Source organism: Periplaneta americana, chromosome 3 (assembly GCF_040183065.1).
Source record: "Periplaneta americana isolate PAMFEO1 chromosome 3, P.americana_PAMFEO1_priV1, whole genome shotgun sequence".
Lineage (NCBI taxonomy): Eukaryota > Metazoa > Arthropoda > Insecta > Blattodea > Blattidae > Periplaneta > Periplaneta americana.
This window is the reverse complement of record NC_091119.1, coordinates 116,336,332-116,357,621: the sequence shown is the minus strand read 5'-3', so window position 1 is coordinate 116,357,621 and position 21,290 is coordinate 116,336,332. Positions and strand designations below refer to the sequence as shown.

Genomic DNA, 21,290 nt, shown 5'->3' with positions numbered 1-21,290 from the left:
TAAATTACAAATTAAACCTACAATAACAAAATTCTATAATGATGAAATTACCGGATATTGAGATATTTTGTGGTAGATTAAAAGAACTATTTACAAGAAACCATGTCTGAACGAGTCTCAATTACTGACCAAGTGCCTAGTAAGTCTAATAGAATGTAACGAAATTTGGTAGCATATTTGTTCTGTGTCAGTGACTTCTGCAATTAGTGAATACAGACTTTTAATACAGATATGACCGTCGGGATGAAGCACAACAAGCCATCAACAGTCTGAATGGCGTTATTCCAGAGAATGGAACAGAGCCTCTGGTAGTGAAGATTGCTGAAGAGCATGGCAAGCAGAAAGCAGCCTATTATGCTGGTTGGCAAGCAGGTTACAACCAGAGCAGAGGTAAGTATCTGCCAGCTCTTGTGATATTTCATGTTTACATATAATTTATGTTTTGCTTTTAAATATCAATTGTTTTTATAATTTAATTTGTTTTTTATATGTGCCACATGCTACAATTCCTCTCCATCTCCAGGTATTTAGGTTCCCTATATTGCTGTATGATTTTCCAGTTCCTACAATATCACATCTTTAAGTGTATATATACTATGATGGCTCTCTCAGTACAGCCTCACTCTGAATTTAAACTTTGTGTGTTTTCAATATTTAATATAATTTAATTTTGATACGGGAGGAATTTCTGATGCCGACTCAGTATTGCAATTGATTTGGACTTTGTCCTTGCTATGGAGAAAATAGTTTAGCGATGTGGAACATTATCCTTGTTAGGCTGATGTCCACATGGAAACAAGCTCTATGAGATAATTGTGCATGAATCTTTATCTCTGTAAATTCTTTCTAAATAATTTCTGTATTGTGCATTCATTATATATATATATATATATATATATATATATATATATATATAATCACAATGACATCAGCCGAAGAATATCGGTGACCACAGGGATCCTGAATTACAGAAAACTACTTACAAAATAAGTGATTTTAAAAAACTTTAAACATGGATTTGTGCTAAATAATTTTCACTGGGATTATAAAGTCTGAAAAAAGGAGAATTATTAATAATTCAATTATTGTTAGGTTGGTTGAAATATAAATGATGGTGAAGAATCTTCAGAGTCCTTAATTATTGAAACCGAAGTTTCACACAACCAGTTTGATTTAATTAATAGAGGAGAAAAATTCGCACCGGTGCTGGGGATCGATCCTGGTCCTTGGTTCTACATACCAAGCGCTCTTACCATTGAGCTACATCAAAGCTCAATCCACAGCACTGGATCGAACCCCTCTCCTCCAGTGTTTTTCCCTTTGTGGCCTGACTGGAGGAGAGGGGTTCGATCTGGTGCTGTGGATTTAGCTTTGGCATAGCTCAATGGTAAGAGCTCTTGGTATGTAGAACCAAGGACCCGGGTTCGATCCATGATGCAGAGCGAATTTTTCTCCTCTAAAATTAATTGTTACCATAACAGATGTATTCTGTAGGACCAAAAAAATAATAATCTTCACATAGATTCAGTTTGATTTAGTTTTCGAGGGGGAAGTTTAAAACCACTGCTGATTGAACTTTTTGTTCCACCCCTTCACCTCCTTCCACCCAGAGTTTTTAATTTCAAATTATACCCCCTTATTTTGAGGTAAGGTACATTATTTTAAGAGGGATGATAAACCTTATCTGTCTACCAAAAAACAATTTGGTCAGTCTTTCTCTGAGATAGAGCCAGACACGTATCATTTAATGAATGACAATAATATGATTTGAGGGGTCAAAAAAATGAATACAAGCCATTTATAATAAATGACAAATAATAGCTCATGGCCTACTGATGAATACGGAAGGATTCTACACATGTGATATGACCTAAGATGTTAAAATGTGTATAAATAAACTTAACAGAAATAAATAAATAAATAAATAAAAATGCTGTACAATCCTACGACAACAGGAACTTCAGTTTTACGAGGCAAATAATAAATCTATTTTCAAGTACACATAGAAGTAGCAATCTTTATAATATGGTCTAATATCAACTAAACTTTGATTCATTAAATGGTATGTTTCTGGCTTTATCTCAGAAATGAATGGACCGAATTCTCTTCTTTTTTTATGTAGATGGATAGGGTGCATTATCCCCTTGAAATGTGTCTGAAGATAAGAGATGGGTGGAGGTGAAAGATGGAACAAAAAATTCAATCAGTAATGGTTTTGAGCTCCCCCTCAAAAACTAAATCGTCGTGTTTTTCCTTAAAATCGTGTTCCCTGCTTAACTAAAATTATTCAAAGTGGGAAGTTTTTAAAATGAACACTGTATGAGAGAACTGAGTGACAGTGATAGACTCTTAAAAAATATATATATATATATATATATAATTTAAAAGAGCATTTTAGAATTGTCGGAATTCGTGAAATTTCGATTGGAGGTGACATCATGTAATTAACTTTCTATTATTTTCTTTCCAATAACATTTTTGTAAATGAATCTATGCAGATCATTAATGCGAAACTCGTATGTCCATTTGTTTGTAATTCACGCATATTTATTTGCTATATATACAGGTACCTTTAGTAGTGCACAGAAATAATAATTACATTAATGTTATTGTCCATCCAACTCAAGAGTGAAACTTGATGTCAACAAATGCACATGTTGTGATGTCTCATGATTAGCTGTCTACCTCAGTACACTTCTTGGTGTAAAGAATATAATCTGGTATCATATTTTATATTTTACCGTTTATTTTTGTTTTCAAATCAATAATACTATAAAATAATAAAATGTATATTAAATCATTATGCTTTAACTGATATGTGATATATACATAATGTGATATATATGATATGATATATCATCAATACAAGTTATGGTGTACCTCCACATTCCTGTATTTAGGTCACACAATAACTCTCCATTTACATTTGCCTACAATTTTATTGATATCCTGAAAGCATGCTAAACTAGTATTTCCATTGATTTGTAAGTCCATTTCCAACTATTGTTCTCAAACATCACCAATAAGTAATCTTAGATTATACTGAATTTCTGTTCTTACTAAAATAACTATAATTACATTTACAGTCCTTACCTTGCAGCACATCTCTGCAAAATTGGAATCCTTAATACGAAGAATGCTCCTTATGCAACTTACTAGGTTCATCTATGGGAAGAGAACACCTATTCACATGCACTGCACTGAACAAGGAAGCACAACAAAATAAAAACTTTTCTGAAATTTATTAGGAGGCAAGAAGCAAACTGGGTTAAATGATCCCAAATTGCGGCCATTAGAGAACAACAACAACAACAACAACACATTTACAGTCCTTCCCACATCTCATTACACGCACACACACACACACACGCGCGTGCGCACACACAATGTTTTTCTTGTTTCACACTTAACACTTCAGTCATTGAAATCTACTATTCCTAATACAGTTCATTTCATTGATTTTGCTTGATCATTCAAAATATCATTCTCTCATTTTTTTCTGTCTATCATAGTTACACTTTCACCTTCATTCATTTAACACATTATAATAAATTTGCTCATTACTTCAAAAAACACCACCAGTATTAACATAATCTTTCTCTGTAATATGTATTTTCAACTGCTCCAACCTAAAACCTTATTTCAATCCTTCCATCACCAATTTCTTAGCTCATATGCATTGAGATTTTTCAGACTTCTCTTATGTTATTTCTCCTCACAGATCAAACTCCACCAATGTTTCTTCGTGAATTCTGGTCACACTAAAATAATTATAATTATTTTACAGTTCTTACATTATCTCATCACAAAAAACCAAAATCACTTTTTCTATTAACACTTAATACTTCACACACACTATTCCCAACTGCCCTCACCTTAATACAGTAAAACCACCCTAAAATGAAACGTGATCGTTCCAGATTTTTTTTTTTTCGTTTTATAAAGTAAATGTTTCCCAAGCAAACAAATGCATAGTAGTAAGGTTAGGCCTACTTGACAAGTAACGGAAAATGTTTAACATGAAACAGAATGTACAACAGTGGACGGGAACATGTACTGAGAATCTATGGCGCCAAACAGTGGCCAATGAAGCCTCACCTCAGTCATGTGCTATTGTTTACATTAGGATTTTTCTTACAGCAGAAAGATTATAGACATGTGGGGTTTCTCAATATTCCGATTCATTTGGAAGGGAAGGTGTCACAGCCTGCCTCACAGCCGTGACATTATAACAGAGTGTAAAGTAGGTCACAGTATTGTAGTCGAACATAATTTAGTGGTAAAACTCTAACAAGTGGAGAGAAAGTTATTGTTTTGAATGTTTGTAATACTTTCCTCAAATGCCAGTAAGACTGTTCTCATCCCACAAAAAGGCTTCAAATAAGGGCCAATACTCTTTAATTTAAAGAATGCATCTGTTTTCCACACTGTTGATTCACTTGTTTTGTGTTCATTGAGGTCAGCTGGTATATGTTGGTTCTGTCAAGTGACAGTTCTTCTTTGTTTTTGTATTATGTGTTACGTATCTTTTGTTTCATTTACAATCTATCCTAAGAATTGTGGAACCAGTTACAGATGAATGAGAGGTGATAACTTATTCTGCGTGTATTAATTTATTATTTTATAAGAAGACAACATTTTTCTAACACACTGTGATGCGCAAAAAGCATATGTGCTGCTGAAGGGAAGTCACTATGTAGATAGATGCTGTGAACTAGTCACGCTTCTTAAACACAGAGTGATGCAAATTGCATTGATTGTGTTAGGTTTCTTTCTAGGGCTGGATGGATTATAGCTATGTAACTATTAACTTCTCTGATTGACACTATGGACATGTTTTTATATGCGATCACTTACTTGAAATGGACACAGGAAAAGACAGGAACTAAGTTTAGAAAGTCTGTGAACACCAGTAAGTAAATCTATTTCTAAATAAAAGTGGTAGTGTGACATAATGGGAATATGGATCAAGACATAATAAAGGCTTATGTTTCCAGGCTTGACTCCATAGCAATGGAGACAATCTTATTATATTCAGGAAATAGTAATCATGTTCTCTAGATGTAATTGAGATAACATTTTTTTTTCAGATTTATCTTTAATGTCTTCCAAGTTAGCAGTTTTCAAATAAATTGCTGAGTAGTGTTTCAGAAACCTTTATGTTTGTGCTTTTGTTTCCAGTAATATCTTTTCCTTCTCCATTGTCAATCTTGTACTATCAGGGCTGGCCTTCCATGTGGCAAATGGCCCTCCTCAGACATCCTACATATCTCTTTTTGTTTAATAAGTTCATTTAGTTGAGTGTAATGACATTTCAAACACACATTGTGTATAAAATATATTCGTCTATTTTTAGATGCATTTTTTACCACTAACGTACCCATCATCTGTTTATCTGAACATTTATTGTATCACTCACTTTCTCCCTTTCACTCATTCATTATAATGTACAGTGTTTCTCACTACTTGTAAATTGTGCAGCCATAAAAAAAAACTTTGTGCATAATGTATTAATTCTGTTCTGAAAAATTAATTACTATATGTTTAACCTGTAAATCTTAGATTTTACGAAACTGCTTGACTTCCCCTTAAACTACACAAAATATATTTATTTTCATGTAGCTATTTCACCACTAATTTTAAGCTACATTCATTATTTTCAAAATTATATGCAGTTAAGGTAGAATGAGTGTGTAGTCTTAGTTAACATTACGGGTTGGTTAACAATATGAGTTTTAATTTCTGTTGAGTGAAGTGGCTTACGTGCAAATAAATATGGTTTTAGACAGTTTTTATCACAAACGCCATAGTTCTGCGTGATATGTTTTCATAGAATGAGTTGAACAGCTATTGATTTATTATGCATGCATCTCAGTTCAGTCATTGTTTCTTGTTCGAAAGTTGCAGTATAAAAAAATAAATTCTGTGGCATTGTTTATACGACCATGCTGTTGAGTTTGGTAGATATATGATATAGATATTTGAAAACGTCAGCAATGAATCTTTACATAAAAGAGATAGTGAACAGTTTATGCATGAATTATTGTGGTATGCAGTTTTAGATGTGTTTTCATTTATATTGTGGAGTAGAATGTTGAGCTGGATAATACTCGTTTTGTTTTGTTGTGTTCTATTTCATTTTTCATCGAATGTGTGTAGTGGAAAATTGATGTATTTAAATGATTATTGATTATTCAATATAGAGCAAATTATATTGTTATTTATAGTTGTATTTACCAGTAAATCAATGGAGATGTGATGAAACTCATTGTTTCAATCTGGATTTAAGCATTCTAGAATGTAAGTTAATGAGTTGTAGTGTGAATTGGATTGAAATGCATGCTTCAAATATCAAGGTGGGATTCGTTTTTGTTTTATCTAAATTGATTATGTTTTAAAAACATTTCTTAATCTGTTGTATGCAGACACTTTTGTAGAATATATTTTATGTGTGTTTCCTTTGATACATGTAGCTCACTATATTTATAGGACATATCCAATCTTTTATCACATTAACTCTGAGATTGTTACTTTTTTACTCCTTTGATCTATAATATATGCAATAGTTCGTAACAAAGTAAAACTCACTAAGGATATTCGTGGGATAAATTAAGATCATGTTGTGATAATTTAACTCTTGCAGTGTTCTTGTAGGGTAGGAATGGACTGAATTATCATTTTTAATAATCAGGAAGCAAAGTTCTAAAATTAATACAACACCATTTAACATGTATGTTTTGCATTATTGGGGAATTGAAAGTATAATTTAGAATAAGCATGATTTTTTTGACTGTAAAGATTAGTACATGTATGCATATATGTAAAGCATTTGTGTAAAATACTGGATAGTTCTCAGTTTTGGTGGTGTATTATAAGAATTAATATACAGTATGCTAAGAGCTTTGCTTCATTCATAAGTTTCCATATTAATGAAACCTAGACATTCATTGCACCTGATGTTAGTTCCCCAGTATCAGATTCATATCCAGAGCAGAGTTGATGCTAATTATAGAGTTTGTTCCTATCTTCTTTAGTCTGTCCTCAAATTATTCTTTCACCACTATTTTGTAATCTCTTCCTAAAATCTCCATTTTTGACATTCATTTGGCCAATCTCAGTTCTCGTGTGTCCACTAGCGGCTCATGAGATTTGAGATTTGTTGTTGGAGGTTCACATAATGAGTACTCAAAAGTCACAACATTATTTTATTTGGGAACAAGAGACGAAAAAGTAATGCAATCATATTAAATATAAAATAAGACTATAAGGTTCAAATAAACTCTCACCTCTCGCAATAATGTGGAAGGGAATGGTGTTATTATTGAATATTTGTAGTAAAAATCCACCTTTCTCTCTTTTGTTGAAAATACGATCACACTTTCGTTGAAATCAAAGATTTTTTTCTCACCACATCATTATGCCTTTCAGTATTTCTCCTGAACGCAGTGTCAAGTTCTTCCATGATATTTCTTTTTTCAAGCATTAATAGATCCAGGGTTGAATTCTTATGAATCATAGATTCTTCGTGTTTTTTCAGTTATTATTTGTGTTAGGTTATTTAAATCACACACCCTTGTTTTCAAACAACTAGCATCACTCTCTTAGCAGAGAGTAAATATGGAAAACATACCGTAACAATTTGTGATTTTACATCCACTGATCCAGTTATTTCTTTAATAAATTTGAGGTCCGAACACTCTACAAAACGATTTACCGTTACATAATTGGTCCTAAGAGATTTTAAAAAGTGGAAGAGGACCCCCAGAACTTTTATTTAAAGTTTCTTTTAACGTAAGAGTTGAAAAGTTAGTTTCCGGGAGCACACAAATACCCTTTTCCGCCATTGTAATTCCTTCATTCAGAGTTTTCTTCCCAAAGGCATGTCTTTCACTGCTTAGCCATATTATTATTATTATTATTATTATTATTATTATTATTATTATTATTATTATTATTATTATTATTGTTAGAAGCTAGAAGTGGGACAAATTCTACAAAATTCTCTAATCCCTTGAATCTCCCGAATCTCATGTTTTTTAAGCAACAACAATATTAATATTAATAATAATAATAATAATAATAATAATAATAATAATAATCAATCTCCTTAATGTATCCAGCTGTTTGCTGACAATATAAAGTCCACTATAGTCCACTGTAGTCTATTCAGTTGTTGTTTTTCACGAGAAATGAGGGGTATTTTGATCGGTGTTCATTATAGTTGCCTGTTGCTAGTAGCCAGAGTTGGAGTGTAGTCAGTATATACTGTAGGGCTGTCTTCTGCAAATAATAATAATAAAATAACATTATAATAATGCACTTGTAATATTATAAGAGAATAAGGAAAAAAAAAAAGTACTTCAAATTATTTTTTTTAATTAAAGAAAATTAGAAATCTGTGATTGATGAAAAACAAATTTAAGAATAGTTTTCGAAAAAAAAAATATGCCCATAGATGGCATGTGGCATCAAACAGTGTGATACTTAGGGCTGTCACAAGGTAATATTGGTGATCCGGGTACCACCGAAATTGCAACAATAGCCTTTTTTAGTTAGTGAACGCATCTGTTGGACGTCAGTGGAGTTAAAACTAATCTTTCTGAAGTTTTAATCATTTTTTTTTCTTTATGATTCGAAAGCTCTCAGTGACGAAAAATCACGAAGATTCGAGTTTTCGAATTTCCGATCATCAGGATTCGCGTGATTCGAATGTTCCATCCTTATTAGAAACATACATTCTCCTGTAAAACTTATTTCCAATAATATCAATATCACTAGTATATAGATCTGTAGTGTTTCCATGCACCGGGAACATAATCTCGTAACTGCTTAGCTAAAGACAAATTCATGAACAAATCCTTCCTTACCATTATCCCCTCTGAAGTGTCAACAAACGAGAAGTCTGTTCCATAGGTAGCTTTGGAGAGAGAAGTGTGAATGTAAGGGAAGGGTTGTGTGTGTGACAGAGAAAGGCAGTATTGGAGCCACTATTTTTAGTAGTGACTACGGCGTTTTTTTTAAACACACTTTCCCTCTACTTCTTCACATTTGCCCACCTCTGCAGGTTGTTTTAGCAGCTCTTGCTGGTTCACTTCTGAGAATGAACCCTGAGATGCCGCTTACTACAGTATTCCACAGACTTTACTCGCTATAGTTCGCTTATGCTCTAACCAAGAGAAGCTGAACATCCAGCAATTTCAGTTCTGCAGTTACCCTTAGAAATGAAAGGAATGAGTGGCATCCTAGACCATATATACCCAGATTGCTCGGCCTTATAGGCTTTGAGGGTAACAACTTTTGTCAGATTTACTATGCTGCCATCTAGTTGTTACAAAAGGAGTCATGTCATAACTCCCATTTAAATTGCATTAGTGACTGTACTACCATCTCGTGTTCATTTACAGTGGACGGGTGGCAATCCTGTCGATTGTTCTGTTCAAAGTGCTGCTGACTTTAACATAGGGATGAGCTATCTGTTACATATATGATCTTATGATCTAGGGTGGCATCAAGAGACAAAGGGTTCATTGAACCAGTGAACCTAATGACTAGCTTTGCCTGCCTGTGTCTCAATTTCTCTTTGGTCCTTATGTTTTCCTAAGCACTTTATTTTTAGAACTTCACTTTTCACATTAGTACATAAGATGTTTGGAAGGATGTCTAATTTAATTTTTGCTCCATTTTGCGTGAATGTAAGTAGACATGTTATCTTATGGTTATGTGCATCAATCTCTGTTAGTAACCACCAGTTAAAATTGCCACTTAACCTCTGATGCATTGACCTTAATTAGGACTTAAATAGCTGATTAATCACGGTAATCTCTCACCTGCCATTTTCGAGCCGTTAAGGAAGATAACCAGTGTAATAAAGGCAGCCATGATTTTGAAGATAAATTATTTTATTGGATTGGGATGAGGGTGAGTGCGAAGTTGTGTTAGTGGAAAAAGAATCCTTGTGAAGAATTGGCAGAAATTTTCGGGAATGATTTCATATGTGGAAATAGTAGTATTGAGTGGCTAGAGGCGAGTTAGGAATGACCCTTCAGCATGTCGGCTTGACAGTGCCCTATTGTGCACCCTGAATTATGGGATGAATGAGAATAGATGTACCAGCCCATTGGCCGCCTGTGACCCCCCTCCCCCCGCCTTAAGTTCATACTGTTTAGGTGACCAAGCAGGACAGGATCCATTTCATTTGGACAGACCTTCTAAGGTGTTAAAGTGCCCTTGAAGTGCTCTTAAGGAATGAATCCTAGCAGAGATATTGCGAAAAGCTTGGAACCCAGAGACGATTTCAGAGAGGACGCCTCTCCTGCAAGTAGACAAAGACATGCATCATGACCTGAATATGCCTATGGAATGAGATGATGAAGATGAATGATATGATATGAAATCTAAATTCTTTTTCTACAGGGAAGAGAAAGGGAAATGGACCATGGCAATGAAATTTCCAACCCAGCATTTGCCTTAGTAACTGTGGAAAACCACGGAAAAACCACAGGTTGGCGAGTCTGGAGATTTGAACTGCAAACCTCGCGAATGCGAAACCCGTGCTTGATGCATGGGTCACCTCGCTTGGTTCTTGTATATGGAAACCTGCTGTGTTATTTTTGCTGCAACAGATGAGGGATCAGTTGGAAATCCCACAGAGAGAAACAGTCATATTTCTGCTAAGAATTGGCTGCTTAATAGGGAACACTGCTCAGATGTATAGAACAACTTCAACACACATTATTCACAATATGAGTAATTTAATCCTTTCCCTATATTGCAGGCTGAACGAATATAGAATATGAATGGATTGTACAATATTGAAATTTCCTGGGAAATAGGGCTCATTATTAAAACCCTTATTTATATGCATTTATAAAGCTTGAAATTTGCATGCAAATATGCTCTAAAATATCTTAAACTTCCTTGGTTTTAAGGAACCTATAGGCACTTACATAAGCTCGCCATTGGTCCCTATCCTGACCAAGATTAATCCAGTCTCTACCATCATATCCCACCTCCCTCAAATCCATTTTAATATTATCTTCCTATCTACGTCTCTGCCTCTCCAAAGGTCTTTTTCCCTCAACTAACACTTTATATGCATTTCTGGATTCTCCCATACCTGCTACATGCCTTGCGCATCTCAAATGTCTGGATTTAATGCTCCTAATTATGTCAGGTGAAGAATACAATGCGTGCAGTTCTGTGTTTAACTTTCTCCATTCTCCTGTAACTTCATCCCTCTTAGCCCCAAATATTTTCCTAAGCACCTTATTCTCAAACACCCTTAATCTATGTTCCTCTCTCAAAGTGAGAGTCCAAATTTCACAACTATAAAGAACAACCGGTAATATAACTTTTATAAATTCTAACTTTCAGCTTTTTTGACAGCAGACTGGATGATAAAAGCTTCTCAATCAAATAATAACAGGCATTTCCCATATTTATTCTGTGTTTAATTTCCTCCTGAGTATCATTTATATTTGTTACTGTTGCTCCCAGGTATTTGAATTTTTCCACCTCTTCAAAGGATAAATTTCCAATTTTTATATTTCCATTTTGTACAATATTCTCGCAACGACACATAATCATATACTTTGTCTTTTCGGTATTTACTTCCAAACCTATTTCTTTTCTTGCTTCAAGTAAAATTCCCGTATTTTCCCTAATCATTTGTGGATTTTCTCCTAACATATTCACATCATTCACATAGACAAGCAGCTGGTGTAACCTGTTCAATTCCAAACCCTCTCTGTTATCCTGAACTTTCCTAATGGCATACTCTAGAGCAGAGTTAAAAAGTAAAGGTGATAGTGCATCTCCTTGTTTTAGCCCACAGTGAATTGGAAATGCATCTGACAGAAACTGACCTATATGGACTTTGCTGTACATTTCACTGAGACACATTTTAATTAATCGAACTAGTTTCTTGTGGATATCAAATTGAATAAGAATATCATATAAAACTTCTCTCTTTTGAAATCTATGAATAACTGATGCACTATATCCTTATACACCCATTTTTTCTCCATTATCTGTCAAATACAAAATATCTGATCAATAGTTGATCTATTACGCCTAAAACCACACTGATGATCCCCAATAATTTCATCTACTTATGGAGTTAATCTTCTCAAAAGAATATTGGACAAAATTTTGTATGACGCCAACAAAAGTGATAGTCCTCGAAAGTTACTACAGTTAGTCTTGTCCCTCTTCTTAAAGATAGGTACAATTATGGACTCCTTCCATTGTTCTGATACAATTTCCTTTTCCCATATAGCAAGTACAAGCTTATAAATCTCATTAGATAATGCGTTTCCACCCTTTTGTATTAATTCTGCTGGAATTTGACCAAAACCTGGAGACTTACAATTTTTCAGTTTTTTCTATTGCAATTTCGACTTCAGAAAGTGTGGGTTCGGGTATAAATGGCTCAGCAGTTTGTATTTCAATTTCGTCCCGATCATTTCTATTTGACCTGTGTATAATTAGTAGTTGCCCAAAATAGTTTTTCCATCTGTTCAGGATTGAATGAGAGTCTGCAAACAAGTCACCATTCTCATCCTTGATCATGTTTACCCTTGCCTGATATCCATTCTTAAATTCCTTTATGCCCTTATATAAATCTCTAATGTTTTTATTTTTACTATTTCTTTCTACCTCATTGAGTTTCTCCTTCAAGTAATCTCTTTTTTTTTATTCTTAATTGTATGATTTGCTTCCTGTCTTTTATTGAAATAATTATCTCTATACGCCTCAACTGGTTCCTGTAAGAATTTCAATTTTGCCTGTTTCCTTCTTTCTACTACCATGCAACAATCTTCATCAAACCACGGTTTCTTTTTCTTAGTTTCATAATAACCTATGCTCCGCTCAGCTGCAATTTTGATATTATCTCGGATATTTTCCCACACACTATTAACATCTAACTCTTCCTCAACTTCGTTGGAACTTGCTAATACGGCAAACCTATTTGAAATTTCGACCTGATAATGTTGCTTAGTTTCCTCGTCCTTTAATTTCGGAATATTGAATCTTCTAATATTAACTTGTTGCTCTACTCGCTTGGCTACTGATAGTCTTTCTCTTAGATCTCCAGTTACCAAATAATGGTCAGAATTACAGTCTGCCCCCCCTGAAGGTTCGAATGTCTACTATACTAGTATGTCTTCTTTTATCTATCAATGTATGATCTTTCTGATTATGTGTCAATCCATCTGGAGAAGTCCAAGTATATTTATGTATATCCTTATGTGTGAATGTTGTACTTTTGACAATTAAATATTTTGGTGTGGCAAAGTTGACTAACCTAACTTCATTATCATTACTAGTTATGTGTAGGCTCTCTTTTCCAATAATCTGTTTAAAAATATTTTCCCATCCTACTTTAACATTGATATCTCCCAATAAAATTTTCATGTGATATCTAGGTAACTGATCAAAGTGTGTTCCAATTTCTTATAGAAGCTGTCCTTTATATTGTCGTCTTTCTCTTCTATAGGGGCGTGAGCATTTGTAACTACGATATCGCACTATCGACCCTGAAGTACTAAATATGATAACCTATCACTGATAAATTCGACCTTTTTTTACTGCTGATTTTATTCTTTTATGGATAAAGAATCCTGTTCCAAATTGGTGATTATCGTTTCCTCCCCCATAATACAACAAGTAATCTCCTATGCCGTTCCCATCTAATCTAACCTCCTGTACTCAACTATGCATTGTAATAAGCAATATAAGTTTTTCAAAAAATAACACAAAGTAAATGTTGTTTATTTTTAAATGGATGGCAGTTTTTTAAACCTCAATGCGCGCACAATTTGTTGACAGTTGTGGAAACCCTTGTACATCGCAATTAAACACTGTTATACAACTACCTTGAGTTTCAGTATATTGCTTAAGTATAAAATTTCTATCTTTTACCCACATAAAATCGGAAACAAATGTTCATGTTTTCCGTAGTGAAGCTCCTATGTATATCACAAAACAGGTCTTTGTACATTGAGAATGACCTGTTCACATCAAAAGTAGTCAAAGATGCATTGAATGAGCTCCATATTTTTCCTTGTGTTAACTCCACCTCTTATTCTGCTTTTTACTACATAACAATTTTTCTATCTTACAAACAGAATGATATCCAGAATATTTTGCAAGCACTGATTGAAGATTTTCAGAACGTTTGTTTGCAATCCCATGTGTTTTAGGGGTCAAAGCATCAATAACATTTTGTATAAGAACAAGGACTCTTGCAGTGGAGAGCACTGTGCTTCTATTGTTTCAGACTGACTGACTCAAGTGATGTTAAAACAGATGAGCTAAGCGTAATGCCACGTTTCCATAGAACATGAATCATTCCTTATTCATTAAGCTTTGGAGAAATGCTGAATATGGCATTTTTTGTATGACAAAAGAAAATATACATCAGAATATATCTAGAATGTGCAATTTTTACACTGAAATAGGGAAATATGCATACAGTGTAAATCTTGAAATATGCAATCAAATGCACTAACAAATATGTATTAAGTGATTACTGTCGTCACGATTATCTAAAACAACTATGTTTCTATATGTTAAAAATTAGTTTGCATGCAATATGCATTTTGCATATAAATCCTGGCTCTACTTACTATTGTGCACACATCTGCTTTAATCTCCTGGTAGTCCATGCCTCATTTTTTCCTTTATGTATATTTCTTTGGTGTATTTTTTCTGTTACATGTTTCTGTGTAGTAATTAAGTCTATCAGTATGTCAAACTCAAACTGGGGAAAGTAAATAATTTTCTTTTTTTATTTTCAATTTTGTTAGATTTTAACCTAACAGTACTGAAAGACAAAGAAATGTAACCCGAAACCATAACACCACCAAAAGGCAAACAAATACAACACGAAAATATTGGATACTTTCTTTTTGATGTACAGCAGAGTAAATATTGTCGTTTTTAGATAAGTTGTCCATCTTTGCAGGAGTATGCTTACTTTCCTTCTGTCAATTTCAGAAGTGCCAGCTATTACAGATTGTCCCTAATTATTACGAAATTATGGTGAAAGGAAAAATTACAGAAAACAATATTATAATGGGGAAAAAATGATTTTAATTTATTCTGCAAATAGAAAATATGTCAACACTACTTGATTATAGTTCTATGCGCAGTGTTTGGTAGCTGTGCAGGGGAGATTGTCCCTTCCCTTCCATCTGCTACAATCACTGGTGTTAAACCAGGAAGCAGATTAATGTGTGATGTTACGTTATCTGTGTGATTTGTGAAATTGTGAAGAAGACGAGCAAATTTGGCACTTTATGCTCTTCTTTTTTATGTGACTGTTCTTTCCAGTATTTAATTTCTGAACTGAAGTGTGTAAGTTCTCAAGACAGTAAGACATCCACTATTAAGAAGATAATAGTATTACAAAAATATCGAAACAGTTACACAAAGGATTTTTCTGTAGCTCATGGTGGCGGAGATGATTGTAGAACACATTGATACAAAGAAGCATAAAACATAATAGAGAAGTGAAGTTGGAAAAAAAAGAAAAACGTATTTTGCCAATCTTTGTTAATAACGTTGAAACAGTGGTCATAAATGCCTTTTTTTTGGGGGGGGGGGAGGGGGGTACAGATCCAGAAACAAAATTTGGGCCACCCGAATTTTCCAAGTGCGTTATGACATATTGCGCATTCTCAGTTGGCTCAAATTTTGTTTCTGGGTCTGTACTAATGGCGGATACTTGACTATTCGTCATTCATATGAAGCCAGTTATATAGACCAATTTACGGACAGGATCATTACTCAAGGTGCACCATAGGAAATTGGTCTGCATTACACCCGCGATACAATGACATAAGATGATGATGATGATGATGATGATGATGATGGAGGTGGAGATTTGTTGGAATGCCACAGGGAAACCGGAGCTTCCAGACAAAACCCATCTTACCTGGACCACGGGCTTGCCCAACATAAAGAATGCCAAATGTTTTAGAACACAATATTCCATTATCTATTTCTGGCTATGCAAGAAATTTATTCAGAATAGTATTTTCTGATTATGTAATAGCATAGAATTATGTTGTGCAAAAACAATAACGTCTGTACTAAGTAGTTTAGTACATTGCAGGTGAGAAAAAGAAAGAAACAGTTGAACTTTTGCAAGAAAACATTTTCCTTTGTCACTGATGGTAGTACTGTTCAAAATTCAGTAAAAATTTATCCACTAGTTGTATATTTTCTTAATCTTCAGCAAGGTCAAATATCTACTCTACTTTTTATCATTTCTAGAGAATATTGACGATACAGGAGGAGGAATTTTCTGTTACTGATAAAGATATTCCTTGGAAAAATGTGTGTTTTTTTCTTATGACAGCATTCATCTATTAATGTTATGGATTGTTCTTGTCATTTTATACACATTGTTGTTCGTTCAAAAAACAGCTTTCCAATTTGCCAGTATATGTAGAAAACTTTTGTTTAAGATATATCACTATCTTGAGAAAGTTATAAAAGAATGCTTTGAGAGTGTATCAAGCTTTGTGTGACACAGTCTCACAAAATTTTGAAGTGTGTTAATACTCGATATTTCATGTCGCCTCTTGAATTTTTTTTCCAAAGTACCCAAGTTTGCTGAAGGAAAGTGAACATGACAAACTTGAAAAATTTGCAAAATACCAATATGATAATTTTCCTGAAAACACAGTAAATGGATCTAGAATAGGTATACAGTGACATAGGCGGTGGTTGGGGGTGTTCACCAGGCTGAAACTTTCCCCCAGAAATGTTTTAAAATTATAATAGATTTAAAGCATGAAGAAACAAGCCACCAATGGCATTGCGAGTGTAACACTGACTGTTTCTACTAACAGTGACTAATACTCAGAATAACAAATCCTTTATATTTCTGCTGATAAGTTGTTTTAAATTGTCCGATTATTAAAAAAAAAAAAAAAAAAAAAAATGAAACTACCATTGTCAACACAATAACTACGTAGTTTAAGAAACTTATTTGGAGTTGGCATCTGTTGATTCACTCTGCAATGACTGACAATGGATTTTGATTTATAACAATTTTTTGAGAGTCTAAATTGATTCTAAATTTCATAGTATCAAACAATAATTACTATTGCCTTTTAAATATATTGCATATAAGTTATTTGCAAATTTACGAAGTGATGTTTCCAAAATTTGGCCTCCCTTTCCACATCTTAAATCTCTGGCTGTGCTACTGTAGATATAAAGGGGAAAAATTTGTGATCTTATATATGAAAGTAGACAAGTAAAATATAAAACATTAATGCTGGGTTGCAAGAAACCTGTTCCATAAATTGCTATTCTCTTGTTAAGTAACAGGCCTTTAAACTATTCAGTCTTTAAAGTATAGGTCGTTGCAAATGTGATATTTAACTATCTGTTAGCTATTCCATCTTTAAACGGAAAAGATCCAAACGACAGAGCCATTGTAGCGCAAATAATTCCTTTATAATACGTGCGTGTCGCTATGGTAATATTGTGTTTTTGGATAGTCATTGTTTTCAAACTTTGCACGTAGAAGATAGGCATCAAATACTGACCCAGGCCAACATGCAACGATTCTTGGTACAGATTGATAGAGAAGTAACCCTTCCTGTTTCGGTACATCTCATTCAAGTTTCCACTAGGGCTTTGAATTTTCTAATGGCTACAGTCTGTGCACCAATAACATTGGGAAAATTGCATATTGAGAAGAAATCCTATTTTACTGTTTGTACAGAATTTCCTTGAGGCATAGTAATCTATTGTTTTCTCATTCTTGCAATGCAGTCACACATCTTATTATTCTACAAACTGTAGATTTATAAACATGAATATGATCCACTATCACATTCTGAAATGCTCCTATTGAGTAATAGCGCAAGGCAATCAACAGCTGTTACTTACTGATACTGTCTTACTGCGTGCAATTTATTTTCCAATATGATGCCCTATTTCATGCAAGAGAGCCATGAATGTGTCTTTCGATAATCTAAATCTAACCTTAAATCAATATTATCGTATTCTTCTAGAGGATTCGATCTGTCTCTCATTATTCTTGGTCTTGGTAGATGTTGTACCATATCCAACATAACCTCTACGTCAGACGATTCTATAATAGTAATAAAATTGTTTTATTCACAAAACTTTTCCTATACACACATGAATCTCGAGTTCATTGTGATCTGAATATTACATTTTACTTACCACATATCCACGAAATTACTTAATACTGTCAGATACAAAAACAAGAAATATACGTACAATATGGCAGCTAACGATTCGTTAACAGTTTACAGCTTCGATTTTCGACCTATAGCTTACAGAGTGCTTTAACGAACCAATAGCTTTAAAGGTCGTTCTTGTGACGCTTACTGACGCTAAATGAAAAGTTATAGGACCAATAGCGTTTAATGAACCTATAAATGCTTTCTTGCAACCCAGCATAAGTAAAGTTGTATTTCCTGTACTGAGTGTACATCACAGCAACTCTCTTAAATATAGAGTTTTCAAAGTTGTGAGAAAGAATCAAACAGAATTCAGGCCTATATTAAGCACTTCAATACTGGCATGCAGCAAAAAATATTTTATCTCAGAAGTACGCAGCATGTAATTTCTGAAGGAAAGTGAACATGGCAAATTTGAAGAAGAGTTTGCAAATTATCAATATGATAATTTTCCTGAAAAATTGTAAATGAACTTTTTCTAAAGGGTGAGGAGGTGAATAAGATGAGATTACTGATAACTAGGGACCGGATTTTTATGTAATATCAAGGTGTGAAATATGTACATATTTATGTAAGAAAAATAAGCTGAATATGTACCAAAATATGTAAAATCATGAAAATATTTAATATCAATATCTGGCAGGTATAGAATAGGTAAGACTCTCCAGTTGTGATTCCATAGAGCACCCGACTTTTTTGCCGCACACTTGGCACATTACTATTTTTCCATCTGTAGTGAAAGCTTCATCCATCGCAATCCATGATTTTATATTTGTCGTTAGGGTTGAAGATACAGGGGCCATTTTAGTTAGTTAAAAACAGTAGATAAACTCACTTGCACTTTATAGGTACTGTATGTACTAAAACTAGAGAACTGAGTGAAGTGAATGACACAACAGTACTGCAAACACTGTTTCACTTTACTGGATTAGGAGAAAATAAGAGAGATGTGGGACACATGCATTTTAGCTGCTCCCTGTAAGAAACAAAGTACCTACTAAAACCTCAAACCATAGGTATTTACAAACTGTTGTTTGAAAAGTGACATTCCTGTCTCATTCAGAAGGGTAGGATTATTCCAGCCGAGAACCATACTTTCTAATTGCTCGGAAAATCTCATTTCCGTATAGGTCTACTAAATTTAAAGTAAAGAGGTCAAGCAATAACCTGAAAAGCTATTTATTTTAATCTTTCAACATCTTTCCGGTTTGTTCCTTTACTTCAGCTTCTTTTCAAAAGTCGGTTACTTTATTGCGGCTCATGCCAGACTTGACACGAGTTTTCTCTGGAAGGATTAGGAAGAGGGTGGGTAAGGTTGCAAATTGTATGGGAACAGCTTGTTATGACGTGTGCAGAACAATTATAGTTCGAGACAAATCATGTCGTCCTCGTCCCACTCCACCACATGAAGGCAACTCTACTTTTTGAGTGATTTTGTTGTATGAGAAAGGTTGCATTTTGTTCACTTATATTTACAGTGGGTGGTATGGGGTGATTGCCTCTATTACTTCCTGAAACTAAGAATGTTATGTTTCGTCCCGAAATATATCCTTTCTTGGATATGTAAAAAGGCTTTTTAAATCTTTGTATTTCAAATTGTAAACTTCCACAGCAGAAGTTTTTTCTTTTCTTTTAGAGAAGTAAAAACGAATAAAACCCCTAAATATGTAGATTTATGTAATACTAAGCCATAATATGTAATGTGGGTAAAAAAAAAAGGTAAAGGTATCCCCGTAACATGCCATGAAGGCACTTGGGGGGCATGGAGGTAGAGCCCCATGCTTTCCATGACCTCGGCACTAGAATGAGGTGGTGTGGTCGGCACCACGCTCTGACCGCCTTTTACCCCCGGGAAAGACCCGGTACTCAATTTTATAGAAGGCTGAGTGAACCTCGGGGCCGTTCTGAAATGTAATGTGGGTAAATATGTAAAAATATGTAGTATCAAATTTTAATATATTAATAGTAATTACAAGATTCGCAAAGATTTGTTATTTATATACGGTTAGGTTGAAATCACATAAAAGTCCGGTCCCTACTGATAACCCATTTCAGAGGTTAGCAGTTTGGGAGAAACAGTGTACCATCACAGACTTCACTTTGACTAAATGAAGTATTAGCGAACTACTGTATGTGTAAGTAACTGGTGATTATAATGGTGCACAGAAGTACATTTTAACCACGTTTTTTCTCCCTTTTATATGGAGAAGAGGCCCGAGGTTAGTACCACAGTCTCAAATGGGCTTTTTGTGCCTTACCACTTCGGAATGCCCTCTCTCTTTGTGGATATTGTGACTCAGTTATGTGGTGCCATCTGTCAATTCAACCATGTAGGCTCAAGTTCTGATGAAGTCCCATTAGAGTGTCATTTCACCCGCCGAGAGCATACTATACCTCCTGAAACTGATTTCATCTGTACACCAGTCATAATACTAATCAAGCTTCACCATTTTGGGTAGTTACTATTAAAATGAAGATAATGGGTAATGAAATGGAGAGGGACATTGGAATGGTGAAGGAATTGTGAGAATCCTGAGTAAATCTCTCTGGAATCTTGGCCTTGTCCACCACAAATATGATTCCACCATGACTGGGATTTAAACCTGGATCCTCAGTTATTGTAAGCTAGCACTCTGCCAATTTAGCTATCAAGGCTGCATGGTTACTTTTTAACCATGTTTTCATAACTCGTAGTTACTATGCTTCTAACTGACATTGATGCACTTAGCCATTAATAGTGTATTGTTGTAATTAGCGATAGTAATAATGTGTTACTTCATAAATAAAAGTTAAGATTCTGTGAGAATGTTACAGCGTGCATGCTCAAAGCTGGCATGTGACACCTCGTAGTCTTGACAATTCTCAGCACATTGTTAATAAGAGGCGCACACGTGTGTATGGTGTGCGTGCGTGTGCACTCCTTGAAGCTTCGAAGTGACACTTGAACTTGAATAGGTACAGCTTTTTAGTACGTACTACAATTTAAGATGAACACCTTTATTTTTCAGAGTCTAAAATTGGGATATCAGTTTCATCATGTGTTCAGGTAAATATGGT

The 21,290-nt window shown here is 34.3% G+C and overlaps 1 protein-coding gene across 9 annotated transcripts in view; it reads left to right on the top strand.

Annotated features, from left to right (window-relative positions):
* Window positions 1-21,290, top strand: part of LOC138696407 (sex-lethal homolog) — a 42,721-nt gene that overhangs the window by 12,985 nt on the left and 8,446 nt on the right. For 3 of the 9 annotated variants that reach the window (XM_069821336.1, XM_069821344.1, XM_069821338.1), the window contains exon 5: window positions 230-390. In XM_069821336.1, the coding sequence (XP_069677437.1) occupies window positions 230-390 (161 nt within the window). Of the gene's footprint in view, window positions 1-229; window positions 392-3,100; window positions 3,934-5,090; window positions 16,960-21,241; window positions 21,280-21,290 lie in introns of those variants that run through there. The other 6 variants (XM_069821341.1, XM_069821342.1, XM_069821337.1 and 3 more) reach the window with 4 other exon arrangements.